The sequence below is a fragment of the Carassius auratus genome, chromosome 50, assembly GCF_003368295.1.
Source record: "Carassius auratus strain Wakin chromosome 50, ASM336829v1, whole genome shotgun sequence".
Classification (NCBI taxonomy): Eukaryota; Metazoa; Chordata; class Actinopteri; order Cypriniformes; family Cyprinidae; genus Carassius; species Carassius auratus.
Window position 1 is genome coordinate 2,796,213 of NC_039292.1, and position 27,172 is coordinate 2,823,384.

General features: G+C 35.5%; 1 protein-coding gene and 1 pseudogene across 1 annotated transcript; both read right to left on the reverse strand.

The window, feature by feature from the left end:
- Positions 1–404: 404 nt before the first annotated feature.
- Positions 405–12,568, reverse strand: LOC113066640 (AP-4 complex subunit epsilon-1-like; annotated as a pseudogene).
- Positions 12,569–13,314: 746 nt separating this feature from the next.
- Positions 13,315–26,553, reverse strand: LOC113066641 (guanine nucleotide-binding protein subunit beta-5a). Its single transcript, XM_026238577.1, has 11 exons — positions 26,231–26,553; positions 23,779–23,915; positions 23,634–23,675; positions 22,988–23,064; positions 22,488–22,620; positions 22,265–22,408; positions 21,844–21,935; positions 16,838–16,886; positions 15,895–15,991; positions 13,957–14,123; positions 13,315–13,872 (listed from the first exon to the last, which is right to left on the reverse strand). Exons 1-11 carry the CDS (start codon positions 26,337–26,339, stop codon positions 13,861–13,863), a joined length of 1,059 nt encoding a protein of 352 aa, XP_026094362.1. The 5' UTR covers positions 26,340–26,553; the 3' UTR covers positions 13,315–13,860.
- Positions 26,554–27,172: the final 619 nt, after the last annotated feature.

The following is a 27,172-nucleotide window of genomic DNA, read 5'->3' on the forward strand; positions in this document are numbered from 1 at the left end:
TCATACAGCTGCCCAAAAATTATTTATATATCACTGCATTAGATATGTTACTGATATATGCACTTTTATAAACATACGCTTTGTTATTAACTTTTAAATGCATCATGCAAAAACGTTCTTTGCATGAAGATCCAAACTACTGCATCCAAACTACCGAGACAACACAAAATGCCAAAACAGCACATCTATAGGAATAAATATATATTGGAATAATGTGCAGGTAATCATTTACAATACATAAAGTACATTTTATTTATATAGCACATTTCCACATAGCAAAGCCATCCAAAAATACATTTAAAAGAGAAAGAACAGAAAAAGAAACACTTTTCAAAAAGTCAATAAGGTCGGTTTTCTTTTCATGATGTTTTATAAAAAATAATTACAGTAGTCTACTATTGAGGTTGACTGAGAATTTTCTATTGAATATTAAGAAAATAATTAATAGAATAAATAATCAAAATATTTAATAGACATTTTCAATATTTATATTATTATGAAAATAACAACAGAAATATTTAATAATTGTATATGCAATGCTTTTCGGTATATATATAAAACTCCTCAAATTTTGCTCTTTGCTCTTTTTTTCTCTGCAAATAAACAATGAAAAAAAAAAAACAATACTCACCAGAAAACAGCATACCACAAATGTTTAATATCAATAAATAATTTCTCTATATGTAGGTGTGAAACAAAGCAGCTCAGCTCAGTGACTGCATACCCAAAAATAAAAATCAATAAAATTATTAATCAGTGCATAAGACAAGCAATAGACAGGTAGTGCATTTAAACAGTCCCTGCATGAAAACAGTGTTTTGTGGGTGTTTGTGGGTCTTCAGTGTTGTGCGAGTGCTCTCTGGCAGTGGTACAGGATGCAGTCTGGGAGAGCAGGAAGAGGAGAGCGCAGCCACATGGCCAGAGCATCACCGTTCACTCTGCAGTGCACAAGACAGGGAGCGCCGCTGAGCAGCCGACATGCTACGATCCCCTCGGAGCCTGAAACCACAACACATGAACCTGAGTGATGTGCTGCTTTCCTAAATAGTGTTTCAACTATAGTCAGTTATGATGCAATTTGAAATGGAACGTAAAAAGGTGACTGCACATCACGTTAAACGAAGTGATTTGTTTATTTTTTACCAATGATGTCCACTACATGTAGCTGTAGGGCGTCTCTGAGAGCGTTCAGGGTGGTTCTGAGCGGGTCACTGGCATCTTTGAGCAGTTTCAGATTCTGTTTGACGTCATGAGACAGAGTCAGCCAGAGTTTGCCATATTCCTCGGTGGTTAAGACCAAAGGCCTGTGTGTGATTTCATCAAAATGAGTCGCATACAGTTAGAAAGCTCCAAACATGGTGAAATACTTTGAGGCTGTTATTTGTATTTCACTTTCATTTTATATTTCATTTCATTTTATACAGAGAAAAAAAACTTAATTAGAAACTGCAACCTAAAATCTGTTACAATGTGCACATCTTTAACCTTAGAGGAACATTCACCTTCAGAAGATTATTTAGGATGATTTTGTTCTCCAAATAGGTGAAATGTTCTTTACAACAGAGCAAACAATTCAATATAGATATTTACTATTTTTGCATGCATATCAGGGTGTATAATTGTGTATATATTTGATTATTATAGTTACCTAAAACTTAAAATACTTCTACTAAAAAAAAAAATAAGGCAACATTTATAATTTTCTATTTTGATGTCATAAAATAACTAAAACTGAGATTTATGCACATTATATAGAAATTTCTAAAACGTAAAGAAAAACTAAAACTAATTAAAATAACCAAAAAAATAAATAAATAAATACTAAAGCTTTAACTAAAATTAAAACATATAAAGGAAATATTAAAAATAAAAACAAATTCAAAATATTGATAAAAATACAATAGCATCTCAATGATACTAAAATCACACTGGTATACATTAATTATTTTTATTAACCAATGTATTTATTATTGTTATATATTTTATAGTTTTATCATTAATTATCTATTGAAAATAAATTACTCCATTCTTTATTATAATTTAGCAGATTACAAAAAAGATTTTAAAAAGAAAAGAAATCATTATTAAATTAGTCATTGGGTCACAGTTTATAAATAAATTATGTACAATCAATATTTTAAAAGTAGATTTATTTACACTAAATTAAATCAAATCATGCATTGATTTATTTCTTTAGTAATAATTTCTAATGGTTGCAAACGAATGTAAAGTAGTTTGATGTAGTTTCAGACACATTACCTGATGAAGTCTGCTGTTGACAGTGTCCCAGAGAAGGGGAGTGTGTTTGTGTGTCCCGGTTGTGTTTGATAAGAGACGGTCCCGGTGAAGGACACGTTTGTGTGAGGGTTGTCCATCAGCAGAGCGTAATGACACACAGACGTACTCCTGCCCTCCAGACAGTTCATGACGTTCCCTCTCAAACTCGCCGTCTAAGACAGAAGATCTGCATTACATCTCATTTCCTGTTATATGATATTCTAATAATATCTTGTGACACACCTCCAGCTCGTCACAGGTCAGCTGCACTGCCACATCTTTGATTTCAGTTTCCGTGCAGTTGGATATTAAGATCACAAGCAGCACAGCTTCATCTCTGAACAGGCGGCAGGAGGACAGAGACAGGCTGGGGTCAGAGGTCAGGCGGATGACATCAGAGTGAGGTAGGTCTTTGAGGTCAGCAGGTAACAGTGCGGTCAGATCTGAAGATTCGGCTGGAGGATGTTTATCCTGGATCGTGTTGGGCCGCACTAGAACCAGATCACCACCCAGTATCTGAGACGTGTTTGTGCGTCTGTCTTCGTTTCGAGCCAGACCATTGGCTGTCGAGGATTTTGGGGTGTGGCTAAAAGCAGATATGGATGTGGCTGGCTCCTCCTCCAGCAATCTGCCGTACAGGAAGCTGTCAGTCGTGCAGTGAGAGGAGGATTCGGAAGACCTCTCGCTGGTGCCTGATGATGATGATGACGAGTGTGGGCGGGGCTTCTTTCTGAAGCGAGGGGGCGGGGCTTCAGATTTTCCCAGCTGAGAGGAAACAAGCAGAGCGAGAGGATATTTAGTTCCATCAATACAAGATACTATTGTCTCATAAAATCCATCATTTTCTCACCAGAGACACGGAGCTCCCGGCTCCCAAACCAACAAACAGAGAGGAAGCCAGCTGCTGTGTGTCCTGGTTTTGCGTCGAGGGCTCCGGCTGTGGCTCTGATCTCTCTGCTGCCTCCTGTTGGCTGGAGGACTGAACTGCAGCGCTGGGTTCATCCACCGGAGGTGCTGTTGTCTCTTTCTGACGAAGATACCCATCTTTCCCCCAAACTCTCTTTACACCCTCAAGAATCAGAGCGCTGGAGCTGAAATGATACATAAAGTTAGTATACAACCGTACCATGTATACGCTACTGTTCTTAAGGTAGGGGTCTGTAATCATTTTTAATATTTTTGAAAGAAGTCTCTTAAGCACACCAAGGGACCGTTCACACAGAACTCTAAAAGCGCTCAGTAATGGTTTTTAAAAAAGCACAGCACAGATCGCGAGGTTCTCAAGAGATGTGCTTTTGAGACGTGATGCTATAACGAAAATAACAGGATAGTCAAACAGCAGGATATATAGAGAATATCAGGCTTTTTTTTAAAGAAACAGGCATTTAAAAACACGCCACTCTTGTACGAGACGTTGCAAAAGACACTGGAAATTTTTCACGATTGTGAAAAACATTTTTTCAACTTAAATGAACTGTTTTCTATTTTAATATATATATTAAAATGTAATTTATGTCTGTGATGCACAGCTGTATTTTCAGCATCATTAGTGCAGTCTTCAGTGTCACATGATCTTTAGAAATAATTTTAATATGCTGATTTGCTGATTTAAACATTCTGATTATCATCAATAGCACAACTGTTTATACAACTTATTTGCAAATATATTTTTAAAAAAAAATTGTCTGTGTTGTTGTCTCTGTGTACTGGAAGCTTATGTCACTGAAACAAATTCCTTATATGAGCAAGCATACCTGGCAATAAAGCTCTTTCTGATTCTGATTTCTGATTTAATGCATCCTTGCTAAATAAAAGCCTTCATTTCTTTACACAAAGTGGTTGTGTACAATCAAAGGCAGCATGTTACACAGATACCCACCCAGCCTTCTGAGAGAGTTCAGTGCTGTTTCCCGAGAGTCCCGAGCTGACGGACAGAAGTGTGGGAGACGGTCTGTCCGTGATGCTACATGATGACAAACTTACTGGCAGAGAATAACTGTACGGCTCCAGATTCAGTGCTGGAAAACAAAAACAGTCCGTCAAACAAGCTAGGAAAGACAAGAGGCTATAGAGTTTACTGTAGTCTAAGTAACAGTAAGTTGAGCGCACCTCTGTCCTCACACAGCTCTTCCTGTCTCTGATGAGGGGGTTTATACGGTGCAGCTCCTGCAGCCAATGCCTCGGACACAAACCCATCCAGAAACGACAGAGAAGAGTCAACCTGTGAAGAAAACACACTAACTATTTGTATTGTATCTTGATCTTTCTATTCATCAAACAGCTACATCATTCATTCCTTCGTTCTACATCATCTTGAAAACAATGTCATAGTTTATGTAGCAATATGAAGCAGCACCACTGTTTTCAACACTGATAATAATCAGAACTGTTTCAAATCAGCGAAACTTGGAGACTTTTATGGCACTTGGTATGTGAACACACAAAAAAAAATAGTCAAAAAAGGCAGACCAAAGGAAATGAATGGGAAATAAACTGGAAAACACAGAACATTTTATGTGTGCAATCTACAAATCTCCCAAAATGCTGAAAACAATTGCACAGCAATGGAGGGGTGAAACTCTAAAACATCTAGAGTGCAAAATCAACACACCAACTCACACACGCACAGACACACACACCTATGAACTAGTGACTGTGACACTGCAACTAATATGTAAAATAAAATCAATAATTCAACTTCAATGCATTAAAAAAGTGGACAGCAAGGAATGGGTTACACTCTAAAACATCAAGAGTGTAAAACAGATACATCCACTCACACACACACACACTCACTCACAGATACACACATTTATTATGCATAGAATTATACAAACTCAAATTAATTGGTATAGCCAAAATAAATCATAAGAGTGAAATAAGAGGTTAAAATCCAGGATTAAGCACAGATAAAGCATTCAGTTCATTCTTGTTTAATTTTTATAGAATTTTAATGTTATGTGTAACAAAGTGCTTTCTGTGTTCAGGTTTGAATGTAATAATAATGCAAATGCAACATTTGAAACAACAAAAAATTTAAACCTTGACAAAAAGTAGTTTTTGAGAATACCTTAAGGTTCATTTAAATCCACAATCTAATAAAAGTTAACAATTCTGTATAAAAACAACTAGGAATTCACAAGCCTGGCACCTAGTGGTTACATCATGAAATTACAGGTTTTTCTGTTTTTTTTGTTGCTCTCACCAGAAGGTGCTATTCTGCCTTCAAAAATTTGATTTTAAAAGCATAGTCTCTATTTCATTTCTCAATGTTTTTTTTTTTTTTTTTTTACTATTTTCAATGGGGGGGGGGGGGTTATCATAATTATTGCATAGCTATTAATTAGTACTATGACATTCTCTAAAAATACAAAAGAAAAAATATTACTGAACAAAAATATATAAGATTGATTTTACTGAAAAAATAAAAAAAATAACATTTCAGGTGTCCGGTCACTTTTGACCTTCCAGACCATGAGTGTGACTCTCAAATGAGGAGCGCACAAGGGTTAATAAGATTAATTCGTCATAATTAGGAGAAGCAATCAGGCCTGTTACCTCCATGCCGTCCCAGGGAGCTCCACGGGGCAGGACCCGCTCATAGAGCAGTGAGTCCTGGGAGAGCTGACGCAGCTCCTGGGCCTGCTGACGGAGCACCGTGTCCTGGGAGGACGAAAGACTCTCAGCCAGCTCCAGAATCAAGTCTGTCTGGCCCTCAGAGATCTTGGTCAGCGCTGAAAGAATCCAGACCCGTGTCTCTGAGCTCACGCTTCTCTGATCCAGCAGCTTCGTCAGGAGACGGATGACCTCGCGCTGGTCCACCGACTCCTGGAGGGGAGTGTATTCTCCAAGCACCTGAGCGCACACACACACACACACACACACACACACACACACACCGGTGAACAAATATCTCTTGTGAGTTTCCAGAAGAAGACTGATTTCATTTGCTGTTCATTTCAGTAGGGTTTGATGTTTGCATGCTTCTAAGCTAATAATAGGCACAGAAATGCACCACATATAGGGCTTATTTTATCAGTTTTATTAAAAAAGTATGCAATTTATACTTCTATTACAGGTTTAAAAGGATTCCATCCATCCAAGGAGTCATCCAGCTTTTTTCCTACCAATTATAATGCTGTATTTTACTTTAGCATAAATGTTTTTTTATATATTAACATTAATTTCTAAATATTTATATGAAACTATAAATAAAATTAAATAATATTATATATTAAATTGGTTATCTGCTATAGCATAAAAAAACAATTTAAATGTAATATATATATATATATATATAAATGTTAGATTTAATTAATACTAAAGAGTAAATGTTTAATAAATAACAATTATTTACTAAAATTTAAATTAAATATTAGATAATTATATAATGCTTAGAAGACGATTAAAATTCAGAAAATATCAGATGAAAACTGAATTGAGCTAAATAATGAAAATATTGTCTTCTGTAGAGCTAATATATACATTTATTTACCTAATAAATGTATTTTAGCGATATATATATATATATATTTTTTTTTCTGAATATTTTCCCCTCAATTCACCAACCTTAAATGTTTTTTTAGCCAGTCACTAGAATTTAATTCAGCCTTATAGCAGAATTTGTTTTGTGAATCATCACAGTGTGCGTGTGTGTGTGTGTGTGTGTGTGTGTGTGTGCCGTACACACCCAGCTCATGACCTGTAAGAAGCGCTGGGGCAGACGAGAAGCGTCTCTCTTCAGCACGGTCAGATACGAGTCGACAGCATAAAGCCGTAACTGATCATCTTCCTCTTTAGACTCTGAGCCTGAGACGAAAGCATCCGAAATATAAAACCACACACCTTCCACTACAGTTTACAGCTCTTAGACTGTCTGTGCGTCTGGTTTACCCTCCGCCAGCAGTCGCAGGAAGTTGTTTGGGACGTCCTGTTGCAGCAAATCTCCACCAGTGGAAAAAACATCATTCATTGTCTGAATGAACCACGAGTTATCCGGAGCAAACCTAAGGGTTTTCATAGGAACATACCAGCGGACATTCAACGAATCTGTGTTCGTTTTATAGGAAGTAATGCATGTTAATAAACTCAAAAAAAGGATATTTTTCAGCGAGCTCTGCGACTTTTCCAACCAGATGGATGATGGTGTGCTCGTCGTTGCAACCGTGCAGGAAGTCCAACATCTTCTCAACGATCACGGTCACATTCTGAGCGTTTGTGATCCTGAACAGCAATTCAAGAGTCTGAGAGAGAAGAAAGAGGAGAACACAAGACCCTTGAGTTATTAAATCAGTTATTGAGATTATATGTGAGAGCATCACATCGGTCAACCAGGTTTTGATGTTATACAAGTTGGATTTTCTCTGTGCCTTTGTTGTTCTCATGCCATGATTATGACAAACGTAGGTGTGCTCTGTTCATCACCTCTCTTTTAATCGTGTAATCTGCGTGGTCCAAACACTCGATGATGGTCATCTGATGCTGCAGGGCGAGTCTAGCATCATGCTGGACCACATACGTCAAGGCTTTCAAACCTGAAGAGTGCAGCGATACGTGAGCAGGTTAAGAGAGCTCGGGTTAACTAACGCATGAGAAACAAAAGCAGGAGCTTTACCAAGATATTTGAGGTTGATCTTCGGAGAAAGAACAAAATTTCCGATGCATCTCGCGGCTTTTTCAAGCAGCTCAGCTTTGGGGTGGATGGTGTAGACGGCCTTCACACACTCATACAGGATCGCTGAAACACAACAGCGTTTATTTTACTGAGAGAGTATGGTTCAGTTCATTAGAAGAGATGATTTCGATGATGAGCAGAAATAAAACAAACAGACAAAAACAGTTCTGCATTGTGTGTGTGTGTGTGTGTGGGGAAGTGAAAAATAAAGTGAAGTACTAAATCATTAAAACGTTAGTCAAATTAAACAAAAGCTACATAGTAATCAAAAAATTATAAAAAAGCAAAACAACTGAAAGACAGATTATGTATTAGTTGAATTAATTGTGATTACAAATTACGGTTTGGTCAATTAGAAAAGATGATTTACAGTTATTAGTTACTCTTGGATTAAAAAGCATTAAAAATAAATAAAAAACTGTTCTGCGTGATGGTTCTCAAACATAAAGAATTAGTATTGGTAACAAGACACTAAAACTGTTAAATATTGTTTTTGCTGACTGAAATAAAGCTGTAATAAAACAAAAGCATCAAATAAAAAATGTAAACTTTAACAAAAATTACGAAGGTTTTTCTGGTCAACTACCTTAAATAAAGTACTTTTAATTAAAATACAAAACTACTAAAACTTTAATAAAAATAAACAAAATAAAAAAGCAGTCGTAAAATGAATAAACATAAAAAAAAGTTCTGCATAGTGGTTAATCAAACACTTATAAACGAATGGTATCGGTTATAAGCACTGTTATTATCATTAACTAAGTCTAAAACAACTTATTAAAGATTGTTTTCATTAACTGAAATAAAGCTGAAATATAATATAATGAGTATTAGATCAAAGATGTAAACTTAAATGGAAATGAAGACATCAACAACAACCTGAAATACCAGAAGTTTAGTTGAAGAACTAAATTACTGAAAACAGCAGCACAAGAAAAGATGATTTTACCGTAAGTGATGTTGTGGTTCATTTCCGCTCTGCGCAGAGACTCATCCAGAACGTCATACATCATCTCACTAGTGCTGAAAAATGACATTACAATTTCAGTTTTTAGTGCATAATGTAAGCATATAAAGCATAAAAGTGTTTGGCCCTCGGTACCTTGGGTCCTCTCTCCCGAGCAGCGAGAGGATCCTGAGCAGCTGGATCTGAAGCCACGGCGCAGGAACGCTGTGATAGTCAAACTCCACCGGGAGTTTCCCCCCACCACCTGCTTCAGGATAGTGACCAAACTTCCCGTCAGGTCCTTATAGCCGTCTGGACTCTCCTGATGAAGAGAAAGACATGCATGATGAGTATTATATGGTATTATATTCTCAGGTTTAAAGCCCAAACTGTTTGCTGAAGACTGACCGTGATCAGCTGTAGGTAAATATGTAATGATGATGTCATGACACCCGGATCTTTGTCGCACAGGGCTTTCCGAAACTTGCCATGAATGTGCTGGACTTGAGTCGGAGCAATGAGATGAAACTTATATAACGCCAGGACGGCTTTTCTCCGAATGATCTCCCTTGGACAGAAAAGAAAGACAAGAATACGTGACCCTGGAGCTTAAATCACTGGGGTATATTTGTAGCAATAGCCAAAAATACATTGTATGGGTTTATATATGTAAATATAATCAAAACTTAATTTTTTATTAGTAATATGCATTGCTAAGAATTCATGTGGACAACTTTTTAGTTGTTTTCTCAGTATTTTGATTTTTTTTGCACCCTCAGATTCCAGATTTTCAAATAGTTGCATCTTGGTCAAATTTTGTCTGATCCTAATAAAGATGATTTATTCAGCTTTCAGATGATATGTGAATCTCAATTTTGAAAAACTGACACTTAAGACTCGTTTTGTGCTCCAGGATCACATATGAGTTATTATTAGACTGAGAATCAAATTGACCAATATGCAAATTATTTTACCCATATTTTTACACACTTTTCTTAACTGGAAAACTGGTTATTAGTTCAATAATATTGCAACTTCTGGTACAGTGCATGAATATGCATTCAACAGGAAACTAGTGTTCAAATTAATATTAAAACAATATATATTACAAATATTTAGTGTAATAATAAGTGTTTTGTTAATGTAATTAATAATATTATTAATAATAATAATAATGTATAAGTGATGATTCATTATTCTTATGTTAAACAAAGCAAAAACTTAGTTTATTGGACATTTATTGTCATAATACTAAATAAATATTACGTGCCCTGGCAATGTTTAGTATTAAAATACTAAAACTGACATAAAAGCTGTATACAGAAATATAGATACAAATTATAAAAATGACAAAAGCACACCATAAAATGACTAAAACTAAAATATAAATGGAAGCTAAAAATATAAAGGAAATGTAAAATATTACTCAATACTATAATATTATAGAAATAATAACAAAATAACACATATGTGACCCCGGACCACAAAACCAGTCATTAGGGTACATTTTTCATAAATTGAGATTTATGCATCATCTGAACGCTGCATAAATCATATTTCCATTGAGGTATGGTTTGTTATGATAGAACAATATTTGGTTGAGATACAACTATTTGAAAACCTGGAATCTGAGAGTGCAAAAACGTTTTTATATTGAGAAAATCATCTTTAAAGTTGTCCAAATGAATACTTAGCAATGCATATTACTAATAAAAAGTTAGGTTTTGATATATTTATGGAAGGATATTTACAAAATATCTTCATGGAACAAGATCTTTATTTAATATCCTAATGATTTTTGGCATTAAAGAAAAATCTTTTATTTTATTTTTATTTTTTTTGGCTATTGCTAAAAATATACCCCAGAGACTTAAGACTGCTTTTGTGCTCCAGGGACACACATTAGCCATTTTAAAGCCTTATTTATTTGGTTTTTAGATATCTTCAGGTGTTGAAATGAGAAATGAGTTGTGTGTACTGTTTAGGAGTGAATCTCTCGGGCTTACTTTGGATGCGACAGCTTGTCTTCCACCAGAGGAAGGACAGCAGGTATCATGTCTTTGGGAAACACCTGAGCTACAACAGTCAGCGCCATGCACGCTTCGATGAGGTTAGTGCTCTGAAGATCCTGTCACACATGCATGAGACCTTCACCCACACATTTTACATAACAGGTCCAAATAAAGCTAACAAGAACCGAGCTCACTTTTAATACAGTGTTTACCAGCAACAACAACAACTCATGGCCTTCATTGAGGAAGAGAGACACCGCAAGGTACCCTAGAACATAAAGAGATTAAAATACACAAACATTTAATCAAATATTGTTATATTAAAATGCATTTTATTCATAATTTGTACACTGAGGCAGATTGTGGACGCTGTATAAAGTGTGCTGTGCATCTGTGACGGTGAGGCCTGGAAACGCAGTAACATACCCACTCTCTTCTCCAGCACTCCGCCCTGCTGGGCCAGTTTGATGGCGTGAATGTAGGTGAAGGAGGCATCGTAGCCCAGCATCTCACAGTACATGGCTCGCACCATGACCTCTCTCATCTGCTTCTGTAACACACACACGGAGGTCAAAGCACCAGCTTCTGAGTGACCGTGATGACGGTAACATCTGTATCGCTCACCATAGTAGTGTTGGGAGATGAAACCTGCTCTTTCATGGCAGACAGCTCCTGTTTGATGAGGTTCTCCTCGTCCTGCAAATGAGATCATGCATTTGTACTAACTTGCTATTATTAATTTTGATGCTGGAAGTGGCCACCTTATTGCTGTTCACTTTATTTATTTTTATAAATATTATGTTTATATTTTTAATATTATATAGCTATTAATATTTTAATATTTATTATTATTATTTAACACATTATTACTTATATATATATATATATATATATATATATATATATAAAATGTATTTATATATAAGTAAATTATACACAATAATGTTAAACAACCTTTACTATTATTCAATATTAGATCTTTATTTAATATGTGGTTTCTAGGACCTTAATAGTGTAATATTTTTGTATAGTATAAATAACACATAATAATATATTTTTGTTTTATATATATATATATATATATATATATATATATATATATATATATATATATATATATAATATATATATATATATATATATATACACACACACACACACACACACACAAACGCACACTATTAAATAATTTACTTACCATTTAATAATGAAAAAAATATAAAATTAACAATACAAATATTCTGTATTATCAACTATTTTTTTTTCATTTTCTTAATATAGTACTGATTAAATAACTTACACTGAAAGCGAAACCACTGTCTCTGCTTTTCCTGTCAATGTCTATATTTATGCTTCTTTCTGTGATGTCATGTTATTAATAAGCGAATGATTAACTCACATGTTTAGATGTCAGTTCTGTGATGCTCTTGATGAGTTGTCTTAATCTGTTGGTGATTCTAGCAGCTCCGGTTTGAGAATCAAATAAACCCGGCAGAGCAGTGAGGGTTTTCTCCACAACATCGCTCATTTCAGCACAACAACACAGACAAGACCATACATAAAGACGAGTGCACTACAGAAGGACAGATACATGTACAACAGTCAAAACACACCGAATGAAAACACAAACCAGCATGACTAGACTTTCTCGACGCCTACAGGAAGTGCGCTGCTGCTTTTCATAATAAAAGTCCCTCGAGCGGTTTTGCAGTTACAGGTTGCTCATCTGCTCTTAAATTTCATTTTTATTCTTTAGCATTTTCTTAAGAGTTGTTGTCTTGTAGTAACCTTGTTTTAAATGTATAGCACTTTGGTTCAATGCCATTGCTGTTAAATGTGCTTTAAAAATAAAAATGACTTGACTTGACTTACAGGAATTATTCACCTAAACACATATCTAAATGTATGTCTATCTATTAGTTTTGTGTAACAATTCAGGTATTTATTTTAAAGACAACGAAATTAAATATCAATTAGATATATTTGATAATTAGAATTAGATATCAGAAGAATATAAATCTGAGAATTTTTTACAAAGCTACATAGTTTTCTTTATTATTATTATTCATTTTTACAATTTGGTCAATGTACAAAAACATTAAACAATTAAATTAATTACAAATTATTATTTAAAAAAAGAATTGATTTTGGTTCCAGCAAAAAAAAAAAAAAAAAGGTGGGGTGGTGGTCTTTTCATTTTTGGATGAACTGTCTAATTATTAACTCTAGAAAACTAGAAAACTGTATGCTTTACTGAACAGTTACTATTATTATGAAATAAGTGATTAATTTAATTGCTTAAAACTGATCTAATAACAACAAAAACAACTTCTTGAAACATGAAATAAAGAGACACCACATACATTTAAGCATTTAGAATCCATTTATTTGGTTTAGGTGCAGGGATATATGTGTCGATATGACAACCTATATGATATAATGGTGTATACACTTTGCTACAGTAAGAAAGAACAACTATAATGGCATAGTAATTAAAAGACAATGAGACCATAGCGAGTAAGAGACAATAACTAAATCTGTTCGCTTGCATATTAGAAACAGAGTCCGCTAAACAATCTTTATCTTGACTCATAACAACTCAAGCAGTCAGTCGAGACATCAGTGTCTCTGCTGTGCTTCAACCTCATGCACAGGCCTAAACAACATGGAATATGTTTATATTTTTAGATTAATGTTTTAGATATATGATTTCTTGGATCATGAGCTCAAACACATTCATACACATAAACTAGAACGCTGTCATAGAAACAGAAGCCATCCACACCATCCAAGTCCATCCCATAATACCAAGCATGCCTAATGTGCTGATTAGAGTTGGATGCACTACAATCCCTCTGTATCATTTCCTCTACTGAGCTCAACACACTATTAAAGTCTGCAGCTTATCCTTGAATCCAGACGTCAAACACAAGCAGAGGTTCAGCGAACATTCAGGCCCAGACCTGGAGAAAGACGGAACGAATGTGAGACTTTCATCGCAACACTTAATATACTTTAATTGTGTTGTGACCTTTTTGTCTACTGACCCGTAATGTGTGATCCCAGGATCCCGAGCAGAACGCCGTTCCGTCCGGAGAAATGCGGAGAGTGCTAACTCTGTTCTCATGTCCAAACAGGATGGACACGCGGGTGCCCTTTAAAACGTCCCACACGTTGATGGTGTAGTCATTGTAGCCACCAAACAGCAGCCGCCCTGCAGGAAGATATTAGAATATCACAGACAACAAACTCCTTCAAATAATAAAGCAATCTTGGTTATTCTTGTTAACAAAAAAAACTATATATAATAATAATAATATTATTATTCATAATAATACATACATGCATCCATACATACATGCTACATACATACATACATACATACATACACACATACATACATACATACATACATACATACATGCATACATACATGCTACATACATACATACATACATACATACATGCATACATACATACATGCATACACACATACATGCATACATACATGCTACATACATACATACATACATACATGCATACATACATGCATACATACATACATACATACATGCATACACACATACATACATACATGCATACACACATACATACATACATACATGCATACATACATACATACATACATACATACATACATACATACATACATGCATACACACATACATGCATACATACATGCTACATACATACATACATACATACATACATATATACATACATGCATACATACATACATACATACATACATGCATACATACATACATACATACATGCATACACACATACATGCATACACACATACATACATACATACATGCATACACACATACATACATACATATATACATGCATACATACATGCATACATGCATACATACATACATGCATACACACATACATACATACATGCTACACACATACATACATACATGCATACACACATACATACATACATGCATACACACATACATACATACATACATGCATACATACATAGCATACATACATACATACATACATACATACATACATGCATACACACATACATGCATACATACATGCTACATACATACATACATACATACATACATATATACATACATGCATACATACATACATACATACATACATGCATACATACATACATACATACATGCATACACACATACATGCATACACACATACATACATACATACATGCATACACACATACATACATACATATATACATGCATACATACATGCATACATGCATACATACATACATGCATACACACATACATACATACATGCATACACACATACATACATACATACATGCTACATACATACATACATACATGCATACATACATACATACATACATGCATACATACATACATACATACATATATATGTTGTCGTCAAAATTGTAAATAAACTTTGCAGTATCTGCAAAATGTTAATAATTTCACCAAAACAAGAGGCATCATACAAAATGCATGCTATTTTTTAATAAGTATTGACCTGAATAAGATATTCACATTAAAGACATATAGTCCACACGTCAAAATAATAGTTGAATTTATAAAAATGTCCCCGTTCAAAAGTTTACATACACTTGAATCTTAACACTGTTGTTAGCTGAATGATCCACAGCTGTGTTCTTGTTTTTTTGTTTAGTGATGGTTGTTCATGAGTCCCTTGTTTCTCCTGAACAGTTCAACTTTCTGCTGTTCTTCAGAAAAATCCTTCAGCTTCAACAGATTCTTTGGTTTTTCAGCATTTTTGTGTAGTTGAACAGGGACATTTTTATAAATTCAACTATTATTTTCTCATGTGGACTATATATCTTTAATGTGAAATATCTTATACAGGTCAGTACTTATTAAAAAAATAACAGGAATTTTGTATGATCCTTCTTATTTTGGTAAAATAATTAACATATTGCAGATACTTCAAATATCACTCAATATGCTTACCGCTGAGGGAGAAATCCACACTAGAGGCTCCAAATATGATGCTCTCTTTAGAATAAATGGCCACCTCTCTGTCTGCCCTCAGGTCATAGAGACGACACTGTAAAGACAGAAAATAAAGATCAAACAAATGAAACACATTTTTTATTATTTAACTACAGTAGCTGTTTACATGTTTTTAATGAAGTCTCTTCTGCTCATCAAGGCTGCACTGATGTGCTCAGAAATACAATAATGAAATATGTTTTATTTCAATTTAAAACAGCTGTTTTCTATGAAAACATATTTTAAAATATATTTTATTCCTGTGATCAAAGCTGTATTTTCATCATCATTACTCCAGTCTTCAGTGTCACGTGATCCTTCAGAAATCATTCTAATATGCTGAAGAAAAACAGTGTTGAAAAGAGTAGTGCTGCTTCATATTTATGCAGATACCATGATATACTTCCATCGTTTTTAATAGAAACAAATGCTTTTATTCAGCAAATATAAATGTGACATGACAAACATTTATAATGTCACAAAAGATTCTATTTCAAATAAATGCTGTTCATTCTATTTATCATAGAATCCTGAGAAGAATAAAAAAATGCTTACAAAAAATATTAAGCAGCAAAAACGTTTTTTACCAGTGTTTATTTGATAATAACAAGAACCAGAGAATAATAAACGAACACTAATAATAATTGAGCATTAGAATGACTTGAATGCATCATGTGAGACTGAAGACTGGAGTAATGATGCTGAAAATTCAGCTTTACAACAAAGGAATAAATGAAATGTTAATATATATATATTACAACAGAAAATGGCTTTTTGCTAATTGTTTAGATTAAATAAATGCAGCCGATAAGACTTCATTAAAAGCATTTAAAAATCAAAACGTTTCCAAACTTTAGACAGGTAATCATATGAAAATAATGCGAGAAGGGAAAAGACTCACAGTAGCGTCATCTGAGCCTGAAGCGAAAGCATCTCCGCTGGGATAGTACCTGCAGCAATAATAAAAACACTACTCAGTAACTCACTTAACACCACTTCAAAGTGCTGTAAAGTCCCTTTTAAGACAATCAGATAAGTCGATGACCTATTAGCACTCTTCCAGGGCTGTACGCTTACACAGACTATAAATACTGACCAGCAGTTTTGGGGAAAGTTACTTTGAAAAGTAATACATTACAATATTGCAATACTCCCTAAAAAAAAGTAACTAATTATGTTAGTTACTTTTTATGGAAAATAATGCGTTACATTACTTTTGAGTTACTTTTTAAATCTGGGCAGGGCTTGCTTGTTTGTTTTTAATATAAAAAATTATTTTACAAATATAAAAGCCCTTTTCAAAACAGAAGTGAAATGAATACGACTCAGGCTGAAGGAAATGTAAATTCACGTCTGTACAGTAGAGGGCGCAGCTCAAACATCTATAAAAACATCAATAACAAAAATGAAACAGATATTTGTAATTTTTGCTTATTAATATGGTTGAATTAGATCATTGAAGGTCAGTAGCAAAGACATTTGTTGATAAAATGGGATTAAAAACATAAATTAGATTTGCATTTGATGGTTTTTATTCATTTTGAGGAATACTGAATCTGTGCAGTGAAAAGAGTAAATAATGTTCATATTTAATCTAGAACTACAGTAAGATCATGTTCACACACAACGCTCCGCACTAACTCCCGATTTCTCTCAACATGGCAACACGAGAGCTGTCAGTCAAGACATGGGAAACAAAGTAACTAGCGTGCAGTGGTGGACAGTAACGGAGTAGCTTTACTTCGTTACTGTACTTAAGTACATTTTTCAAGTATCTGTACTTTACTGGAGTAGTTTTATTTTGAGTAACTTTTACTTTTACTTCACTACATTCCAAAGCATAAGATCGTACTTTTAACTTCACTACATTTCATAAAACATATCGTTACTCCCTATAATATATCACGTGCTCCGACACGAAGAAGCGGTGTCTGATTCATCATGAACGAACTGAGTCTTTTCAAAATAAACTTTACTCAGATCGCGAATTGCACCAAACGATTCGTTTACGAATTAGAATGATCCGATTGCAGCTGTTCTGGAGTCGACCACTCACTGATTCAAATGAACCGTTTAGTGTGAGTCTCCTGAAGTAAGAACTGGGAGATCTTGTGAGCGTGCGTGCGTCTGATGTTGCTAAAAGTAAGTTATTAATGTCGAAATTTAGGATTAATTATTGTAACTGAAAATCATATTTAGGTCAAAATTGTCAGTTGTTTGGGAACTAAATCCGCTGTAAAGAGTGAACTATTTAAGCCCACTGAAATGCTCCAGTGCAAAGCAGACACATCTATCAGCGTCTCCGTGTATTAGGTTAAAAAATAAAATAAAATAACCTTAAACTAACACAGATTATAAATAAAATAACTTATGCTTGTCCAAATTCCCCGCAACCTTAATATTAACAGTTTGGAAATGGAGTTATTTTTTACATTCTTTGGTCGAAGTTTTCAGATCGGCAATTCGGAGCCTGTTCGCGACTCGGTTGATTCAGATCGGGACTTCGGAGCCTGTTCGCGACTCGGTTGATTCAGATCGGGACTTCGGAGCCTGTTCGCGACTCGGTTGATTCAGATCGGCAGTTCGGAGCCTGTTCGCGACTCGGTTGATTCAGATCGGGACTTCGGAGTCTGTTCGCTACTCGGTTGATTCAGATCGGCACTTCGGAGCCTGTTCGCGACTCGGTTGATTCAGATCGGCACTTCGGAGCCTGTTCGCGACTCGGTTGATTCAGATCGGGACTTCGGAGCCTGTTCGCGACTCGGTTGATTCAGAGCGCCACTTCGGAGCCTGTTTGCGACTCGGTTGATTCAGAGCGCCACTTCGGAGCCTGTTCGCGACTCGGTTGATTCAGAGCGCCACTTCGGAGCGTGTTCGCGACTCGGTTGATTCAGATCGGCACTTCGGAGCATGTTCGCGACTCGGTTGATTCTGATCGGGATATCGGAGCATGTTTGAGATTTTTTTTAATTCAGATCTGGACATCGAAGCAAGTTTGTCAAACGGTTAATTGGTGATAAATGAATATTTGGACTTTAGGCTTTTTTTTACCTGTCGATTCAGCATGTACATGGACCCACACACAAAGGTGGACACACTCTAGACTAATCATCAGTAAAGCTCTAAACTTTTCATCCATTGTTATTAAGGACGTTATTCAAAACCGCTCTGAAAATAAGTAAATATTGTTAGCTGATGCTAACTGCAGGGCTCTCAAGTTTTGAACTGAGTTCAGAGTGAGATTTTTGCGGCGGCCGCGATGGTGGCAGGGGTTTGATGGGGATGGGTATCTGATCTCATAAATGACACATATTCTTACAAATAAAATAATATTTATTTAATTCAGCATTTATTTGTGTGTGTGTGTGAGTGTGAGTGAGAGAGAGAGAAAATGGTCAGTGTTGTTTATTGTGTTATATAGCACTGTGGTTCCAGGCCAGCCATTTTTACTGTCATGATCGATGACAGGGTTCCATCAAGTGCTAAGCTGTTCCTGGTTTTGGTCTCGTTTAACCCCACCATGGAGAAAACCCTCTCAGCATAGGCATTTGAATGCGGGAGCACCAACACCAATGCAGCTATTTTAGAAATCCTCCCTGCTTATGTCCCTCACACCTTGATGGACACAGGAGTTTTCGTCTGCAGACTAAGCACCAAAAAGAGCTGGTGGTTCCCATTGTGATGAATGGCCATCGGGTTGACCACTCCTTCTTAAAGGAACACCTATAGGTGGCAGCTCTACTTAACCCTCTCTTTTTCCCTGTTTCCAGTGGGTTCTCCACTGTTTCCTCTATGGTGTCCTCCACAGTGTCTTCCATGGACCCATCCTCTACTGGCACCCTAATTGCCTCCTCCACTGTCTTCTCCACAGTCTCCTCCTCTGACCTAGCCACCTTTTTAGGGAGCTGATCTTTTAGAGCAAAGCATGAAAGAAAGCTCCTTTGCCTCTTCCCCTGACATCTTTGAAATAGATGAATGCAATAATTAATATTATACATTGGATAAAATAATGAAATATCCTAGGCAAAACGTTTTCAAAATGGGGACCAGGATGTTGTGTAGTAGAAATACAAGGAAAGAAAAAACTACAAATAATTCAAACTATTATGGGTACTGCCAACAAGTATTATGGATAGGCCTATTATAGAAGTCTCTTATATAAAACTGTCAAAGTAGCCCCCATCCCCTTCAACGTGTAACGTTAGCTATAAAAAAATAATAATAGTGGGCTAATAAAAGGCGCAAAAGCTACGGCCGACCACGTATGATGGCCAAAATTGCGTGTGTGTCGGGTTCATAATAACCATCAGACCAAAATATATCTTAGACTGTTTTAAAAAAAATTTGAAAATGCATATATTGAATGAAAAAAATAATAATCATATAGTGAAAATAGGGGTCATTATCTTGGCAAGTCAATGGAGTTGAACAAAAACTGGGGGGAGGGGGGGTCACATATATTCCCCATGGTGCGATGACTTAGGCCTACTGTACTCATAGGATGTTCTTCTCCCACGTTGATATGTCCGTAGAAATTAGTTCGGCGACATGTAAATCATTTAAAATGTGACAGCCGCTGTCCTCTTCTGTAACCGTTACGTTACCTACTTAAGCGAGAGTCTGAATCTGTTTTGCGCACCAGCCTGTGGAAATCTTACCCAGATACAGCAATGCTATTTTCTGATTGGCTGATCGGTAGCTATATTTTTTTTTATTCGATTAGCTGGTGCGTCTCAGGGCCGTCGGGGAACTCACTTGATTCCTCTACGTTACCTGTTTCACTGTTTACAAAATAGCGCCGCGACTTGGTGGGCGTTATCCTCATAATGTCTCTGCGTGAGAAATACAAGGTGTGGCGTGTGAGCGTGTGAACAGGTTGAAATGCGTGGGTCTCACGCCCAATGCGTGAGACTTGAGAGCCCTGTAACTGTTTAGCTAACAAGCTTGCTGGTGCTAACTTGAGGTTATTTTTATAAATAATGTCCAAATATTTTTATTCAACCTATATATATATATATATATATATATATATATATATATATATATATATATATATATATTACATCTGGGTAGAAAAGAAAGGATGTGATGTTCAGAACATGGTTACTACAGTAATTATCAAAGAGGGGAAGAGATGCACCCAGTTTGGCCATGGGTGTTTTTACACCCCAGACAAGGTTTGAGAAGGAAAAAATCATTATGAAAATATAATTATATTTTCCTTAAAATCTTCAGGCCTTATTATCATGTCATATATAACTGTGATTTTTTGTAAAACAACAAACTTTAAAATACTTTGTTCTTACTGGTGAAAATCAGATGGTCATCTGTTTTCTCTCAGGTACATCACAGTGTAAGCTTCACAGTGAACATCACTCTCATCAGCGTAGTCCATATCAACAACAAAAAAATATCTTGACTCCATATAGTGGTTATTTTGGAAAAAAAATCCCAGGTATTTTGAGCAGTAGGATTATAAAAAAAAAAAGTGCTAATATAAAATTAAATTAGCCTATATAAAATTGTAAACATCTATCTTTCAGTACTTTTTTACTTAAGTACATAAAAAATTGAGTACTTTTGTACTTTCACTTGAGTAAAATTGAAAAAGGAGTACTTTTATTTTACTGGAGTAATATTTTATTATACATATCTGTACTTTTACTCAAGTACTTGATTTGTGTACTTCGTCCACCACTGCTAGCGTGACTTATTTAAAAAAGTAACTCAGATATTTCCTTCTAAATTAAAAATATGTTACTTTACTAGTTACTTAAAAAAAAGTAATCCGATTACCTAACTTTACACCCAGCATTAGCTGTCACCAGTGCTGTCAAGGCCTTAAAATGTTACTCAGTACGCCTTTTTTTTGCTTTGACAGAATCTGAATAGAGAAGAGGCACTCACCGCACGCTGTTGATGTCTGATTCATGAGTCTCAAAAGACTGGACGCACTGTCCCGTGCGCATGTCCCAAACACAAGACTTCTTATCGCAGCCCTGAGAGACGCGAGAACATGTCAAAGGTCACTGCACAGGCACGTTAACAGCTCGATTTAAAGGGACAGTTCACCCAAAAACGAAAATTCTGTCATTAATTACTCTCCCTCATTCCGTTCCAAACCTGTTTATCTTCAGAACACAAATTAAGATATTTATTTGTGTGAGTAATTAATGACAGAATCTTCATTTCTCAGTGAACTATCCCTTTAAGAAAGCAAATAGGGTCAATTATAATCTCATGTTGACTGTAGGGTATTGTGTGACATTGTTTTTTTTAATGGAGGCTTTGTGTGGTTTGTGTTTGGCATCAGCGGCTCAGTTCCCACCCCTGACACGAATGTGTTTCCGGTCTCAGAGGGGGCCAGATCCAGACACAGCACATCAGCCGCGTGTCCATGGAAGCTCTGCAGCATCTGACCGCTCTCTACATCCCACAGAGCACACGTGCCATCACCGCTAGACGTCAGGATCTACCGCAAACACAAAACACACCACAACCAGTCAAATGCAAGACACAGTCTCATTATTTCACCACGTATTCACACGTACCTGCATATCTGAGTTAGTAAAGCAGCATGCAGACAGGTAGTTGGTGTGCATGGCCACTGATTTCTTCTTAGCGGCGAGGTTTTCATTCTTGTCCAGAGATAGAGGGTACACAGAGCACTTATTGTCCAAGCCACTGCAAAAAACATAATAGGTGTAGTATGTAATATTGACAGTTAATGGGTAATGCAGTCCAAATTCAAAATAATGCAGAGAGTTGTTTCTCCCACCCCTCCGTCCTCACTAGATGCAATGCTCACGCGGGTTGCCAGATTGAAGATATGCAACAGGAACGAGCGCAAATGACAATGGATATTTTGTATTATTTACTAAACATGTAATTAAAGTTTAAAGTGTGTGACATCTAAATGAAACAAAATAAATATTGTTTCCTAAAACTCCTAAAGCTTTCCAGCCTTTACATAGGTCACAATTGGTGTATTCGGATGTTTATTGCTCAAAGATAGCGATATAATGCTTAGTGAAAGAGCCCAGAGACTTACCCACAAGCCACTGCACATCCAGAGGGGGCGTAAGCACAGGCCATGACCCACGTACAGGGCATAGTCACCGCATGCTCCTGTCAGCACATTTAATATATTAAAACAACCTTATTATAGCTAAAAAAAAAAAAAAAAAACATAAAAATATAATTCTGGTACTTGAAAATTAAATTAATGGTACCAGAGACAAAAATAAATAAACATATTTTATTTCAGTTAGTTTCCACAGAAACATTTTCATTTAGTTTATATTGATGTACTAAAATAACTAAAACTATACAAAATTTATAAAAATAGGTAGACTTAAAAAATTTAAAAACTAAGAGAAATTGCAAAAACACAACTTTATTTCTAAAAAAAATTTTTTTAAATGAAAAAAATAATAATAATTGAAAACTGTATCTATAATAGTATCTTCATTAAATACTGATTATTAGTAATATTTTATTAAAGATCAAAAAGATTTGAAACAGAAGTTAAATAAGATACATTTTACATCAACATTAGTCAAAAGCATAATGTACATAATTATATAACATAATTAGTGACTAATGCTATAGGTAAACTTTGGGGATTTTTTTTTAAATATGATATTGCCTTTTAAATCATGTAAAATCACTTTTTTGAATGGTCAGGTTCATTTTACCTTATTTGTTGTAAATGCATCCCATACAATCACTTTTCCATCCTAAAATACAGAAGAAAATTCACTAATTATTGATACGATTACTGCATTTCTTTTGCGTCATTTGCAAAAACTGTGTCACTGTGAAAGTGATTTATAGACTGACCTGAGATGAGCTGACGATTCTCCTCTTGTCTTTACACCAGTCCAAACACAGGACTTTATTTCCATGGCCTTTCAGAGTTCGTCTGGTCTTCATGATAAACTGACCCAAAGCCTCAGTCTTCTCCGCCACTTGATGTACTGATGGAAAAGTCACAAGATTAATGCCATTTAGTTTATTTCCTGTTTTTATTTTTCATTAGCCTGCCTGCAGTTAATTGCATATTATCAAACCATTAGTAAACAAGCCTTAAAAAATTATAAATAATGAATGAACAAGTTAATAAAAAGTAATGAATAAATAAAATGTGTAAATACATAGAATAAATGTTAAAAATACTTAATAAATAACACAAAATAACTGAATTAAAAAAGCTTAAAATGGAATGAAAATTCTCCTTGTTAATTAATAATAACTGTATTTTTCGGACTATAAGTCGCACCTGAGTATAAGTCGCATCAGTCCAAAAATACATGATGAGGAAAGAAACATATATAAATCGCACTGGACTATGAGTCGCATTTATTTAGAACCAAGAGAAAACATTACCGTCTCCAGCCGCCAGGGGGCACTCTATGTCTTCAGGGTAGACTACAGCAGCACTGAGCAGCATAGAGCGCCCTCTGGCGGCTGGAGACGGTAATGTTTTCTATTGGTTCATTTCTCTTGGTTCATGTCAAATTAATTTTGATAAATAAGTCGCACCTGACTATAAGTCGCAGGACCAGCCAAACTATGAAAAAAAGTGTGACTTATAGTCTGGAAAATACGGTAGCAGTGCTGTTATTGTTGTTACAAAAATTATAGCTGAAATAAAATAAATATTAGATTACAAACTTAGATCCAGAAATGTTAAAACTGTTATTTTGATACACTAAAATAAAATGAAAAAAATCTAATAAAAAAATCAAAGCTAAATATAAATATTTTATAACAATAAAAAAAGAATGAAAATGACAAAAGCACATAATAAAATTACTAAAAAAACGAAAATAAAAAATATGATACCACTTAACAATAAGGTTCATTAGTTAACATTAGTTAACTACTTTAGTTAGTTTGTGAACAGTACCGATACAGCATTTACTGTATTAATCTTAGTTCATGTTAATTTCAACATTTACTAATTCATTATTCAAATCAAAAGCAGTAAATGCACTGTTAATTAACATGAACTAACAATGAACGACTGTATTTTCATTTACTAACATTAACAAAGATGAATAAATACTTTAATAAATGTATTGCTCATTGTTTTGTTTTACATTAACTAATGGAACCTAGAACCTCTTAGTAATTACTGCCTTCTTTCTCAGAATATCATAATGTGATGTCACAGCCACCATCGTCATCACCATCATCATCACCACAACCACCATCATCATCATCATCATCATCACCATCATTATAATTATCACCACCAACATCACCAAACCATCATAACCATCATAATCATCACCACCGTCATCATCATCACCATCATCATCATAATCATCATCGTCACCACCATCATCATCACCACCACCACCATCATCACCATCATCATCACCATCATCATAATCATCACCACCATCATCATCATCTTCATCATCATCATCATAATAATCATTACCACCTATATCATCATCATCACCATCATCATCATAATCATTACAACCTATATCATCATCATCACCATCATCATCACCACAACCACCATCATCATCATCATCATCACCATCATTATAATCATCACCACCAACATCACCAAACCATCATAACCATCATAATCATCACCACCGTCATCATCATCACCATCATCATCATAATCATCATCGTCACCACCATCATCATCACCACCACCACCATCATCATCACCATCATCATAATCATCACCACCGTCATCATCACCACCTATATCATCATCATCATCACCACAACCACCATCATCATCACTATCATCAACATCACCATCATCATCACCACCACCATAATCATTACCACCACCACCACCATCATCATCATCATCATCATCACCATCATCATAATCATCACCACCGTCATCATCATCACCATCATCATCATAATCATCATCGTCACCACCATCATTATCACCACCACCACCATCATCATCATCATCATCACCATCATGATCACCATCATCATAATCATCACCACCATCATCATCACCACCACAACAACCACCACCACCACCATCATCATCATCATCATAATAATCATTACCACCTATGTCATCATCATCATCACCATCATCATCATAATCATTACCACCTATATCATCATCATCAACACCACCACCATCATCATCATCGTCTTCCTGAAACCTGCTCAGTTTATCTAAATGGCTAATAACTCCGATTTCCTCTTCAGTCAGGCTTACTGTATGCCAGCTATGGTGTTGACATACAGAATATCTTCATTAAAAACACACACAGAGACGGCGCTCGGTTCTTACGCTCGACATCGTGCAGTTTAGCTCTCTCCTCCTCCAGCTTCGTCTTCAGCGTTTCAGACTCAGTTTTGAGCGTCGCCAGAGTGTCGCTGGGCTGCGCAGCCATTTCCATGATAAAAGACAAGATTTCGCGGAGGCGAGGAGTGTTTTGATGGGAAGAAGAGCCTGGAGACGGAGGAGAGTCAGTGGAGACGGAGAGCACGGATGATGGCGTGACGTCATGAGGGACGCGCGCGCACTCGCTCGCTCGCTCTCTCTCTCTCCAGCATCCGTCTGAACCCCCAGAGAGGCGCTCGGATGTGCTTTATTGTGATCAATTTGCGCTTTCCACGCCTGCAAGGGCTTCTCAAATCCCTGACTGGAAAACATATGCTCTATGAATTCAGTATTCCATTTTATTACTCTTGCGATACAAATCACTTATAAATAATAATAATAGTTATATATATGATTATATGAATTATGATTTTACACACATACACACACACTTGTTTAAAAAAATGAAACATTTTGGTAAGGCCATATGTTGTATTTGCCAATGCTCGTCTATATATACACACACACACACACACACACACACATTATATAATGTAAAACAAAAATGGTAGTATTAGTTGTTGCAATGATTAATGCATAAACGTTAAAGATATTAAAATGTGCCCTGAAGATTTTCTTGACTGTATTAGTTGGAGAATACTCAACTGATCACTGAAAATAATAAGAATTAACTCCAAAGAAAATATTTCAGTAATGAAATAATGGGGAAATGTTTAATTCCAATAATAAAATAATAACAAAACATCAAAACTGAAACCATAGTTTAAAAAATACACAAAAATAAAATTGCTAAAACAAAAATTAAATGAAAATATAACCGTATAATAAACTAACCTTATCCAGTATATTAATGCTATAATATTATATGAAAGTAAAACATTGCAGAAT

Coding starts and splice junctions, on each gene's coding strand:
- LOC113066641 (XM_026238577.1), bottom strand. CDS start 26,339: ATGGAAATGGCTGCGCAGCCCAGCGACACTCTGGCGACGCTCAAAACT. Junction 23,676..23,778: donor GAATCGTCAGCTCATCTCAG/GTCAGTCTATAA, acceptor TCTGTATTTTAG/GATGGAAAAGTGATTGTATG. Junction 16,887..21,843: donor TCAGACATCAACAGCGTGCG/GTGAGTGCCTCT, acceptor TTATTGCTGCAG/GTACTATCCCAGCGGAGATG.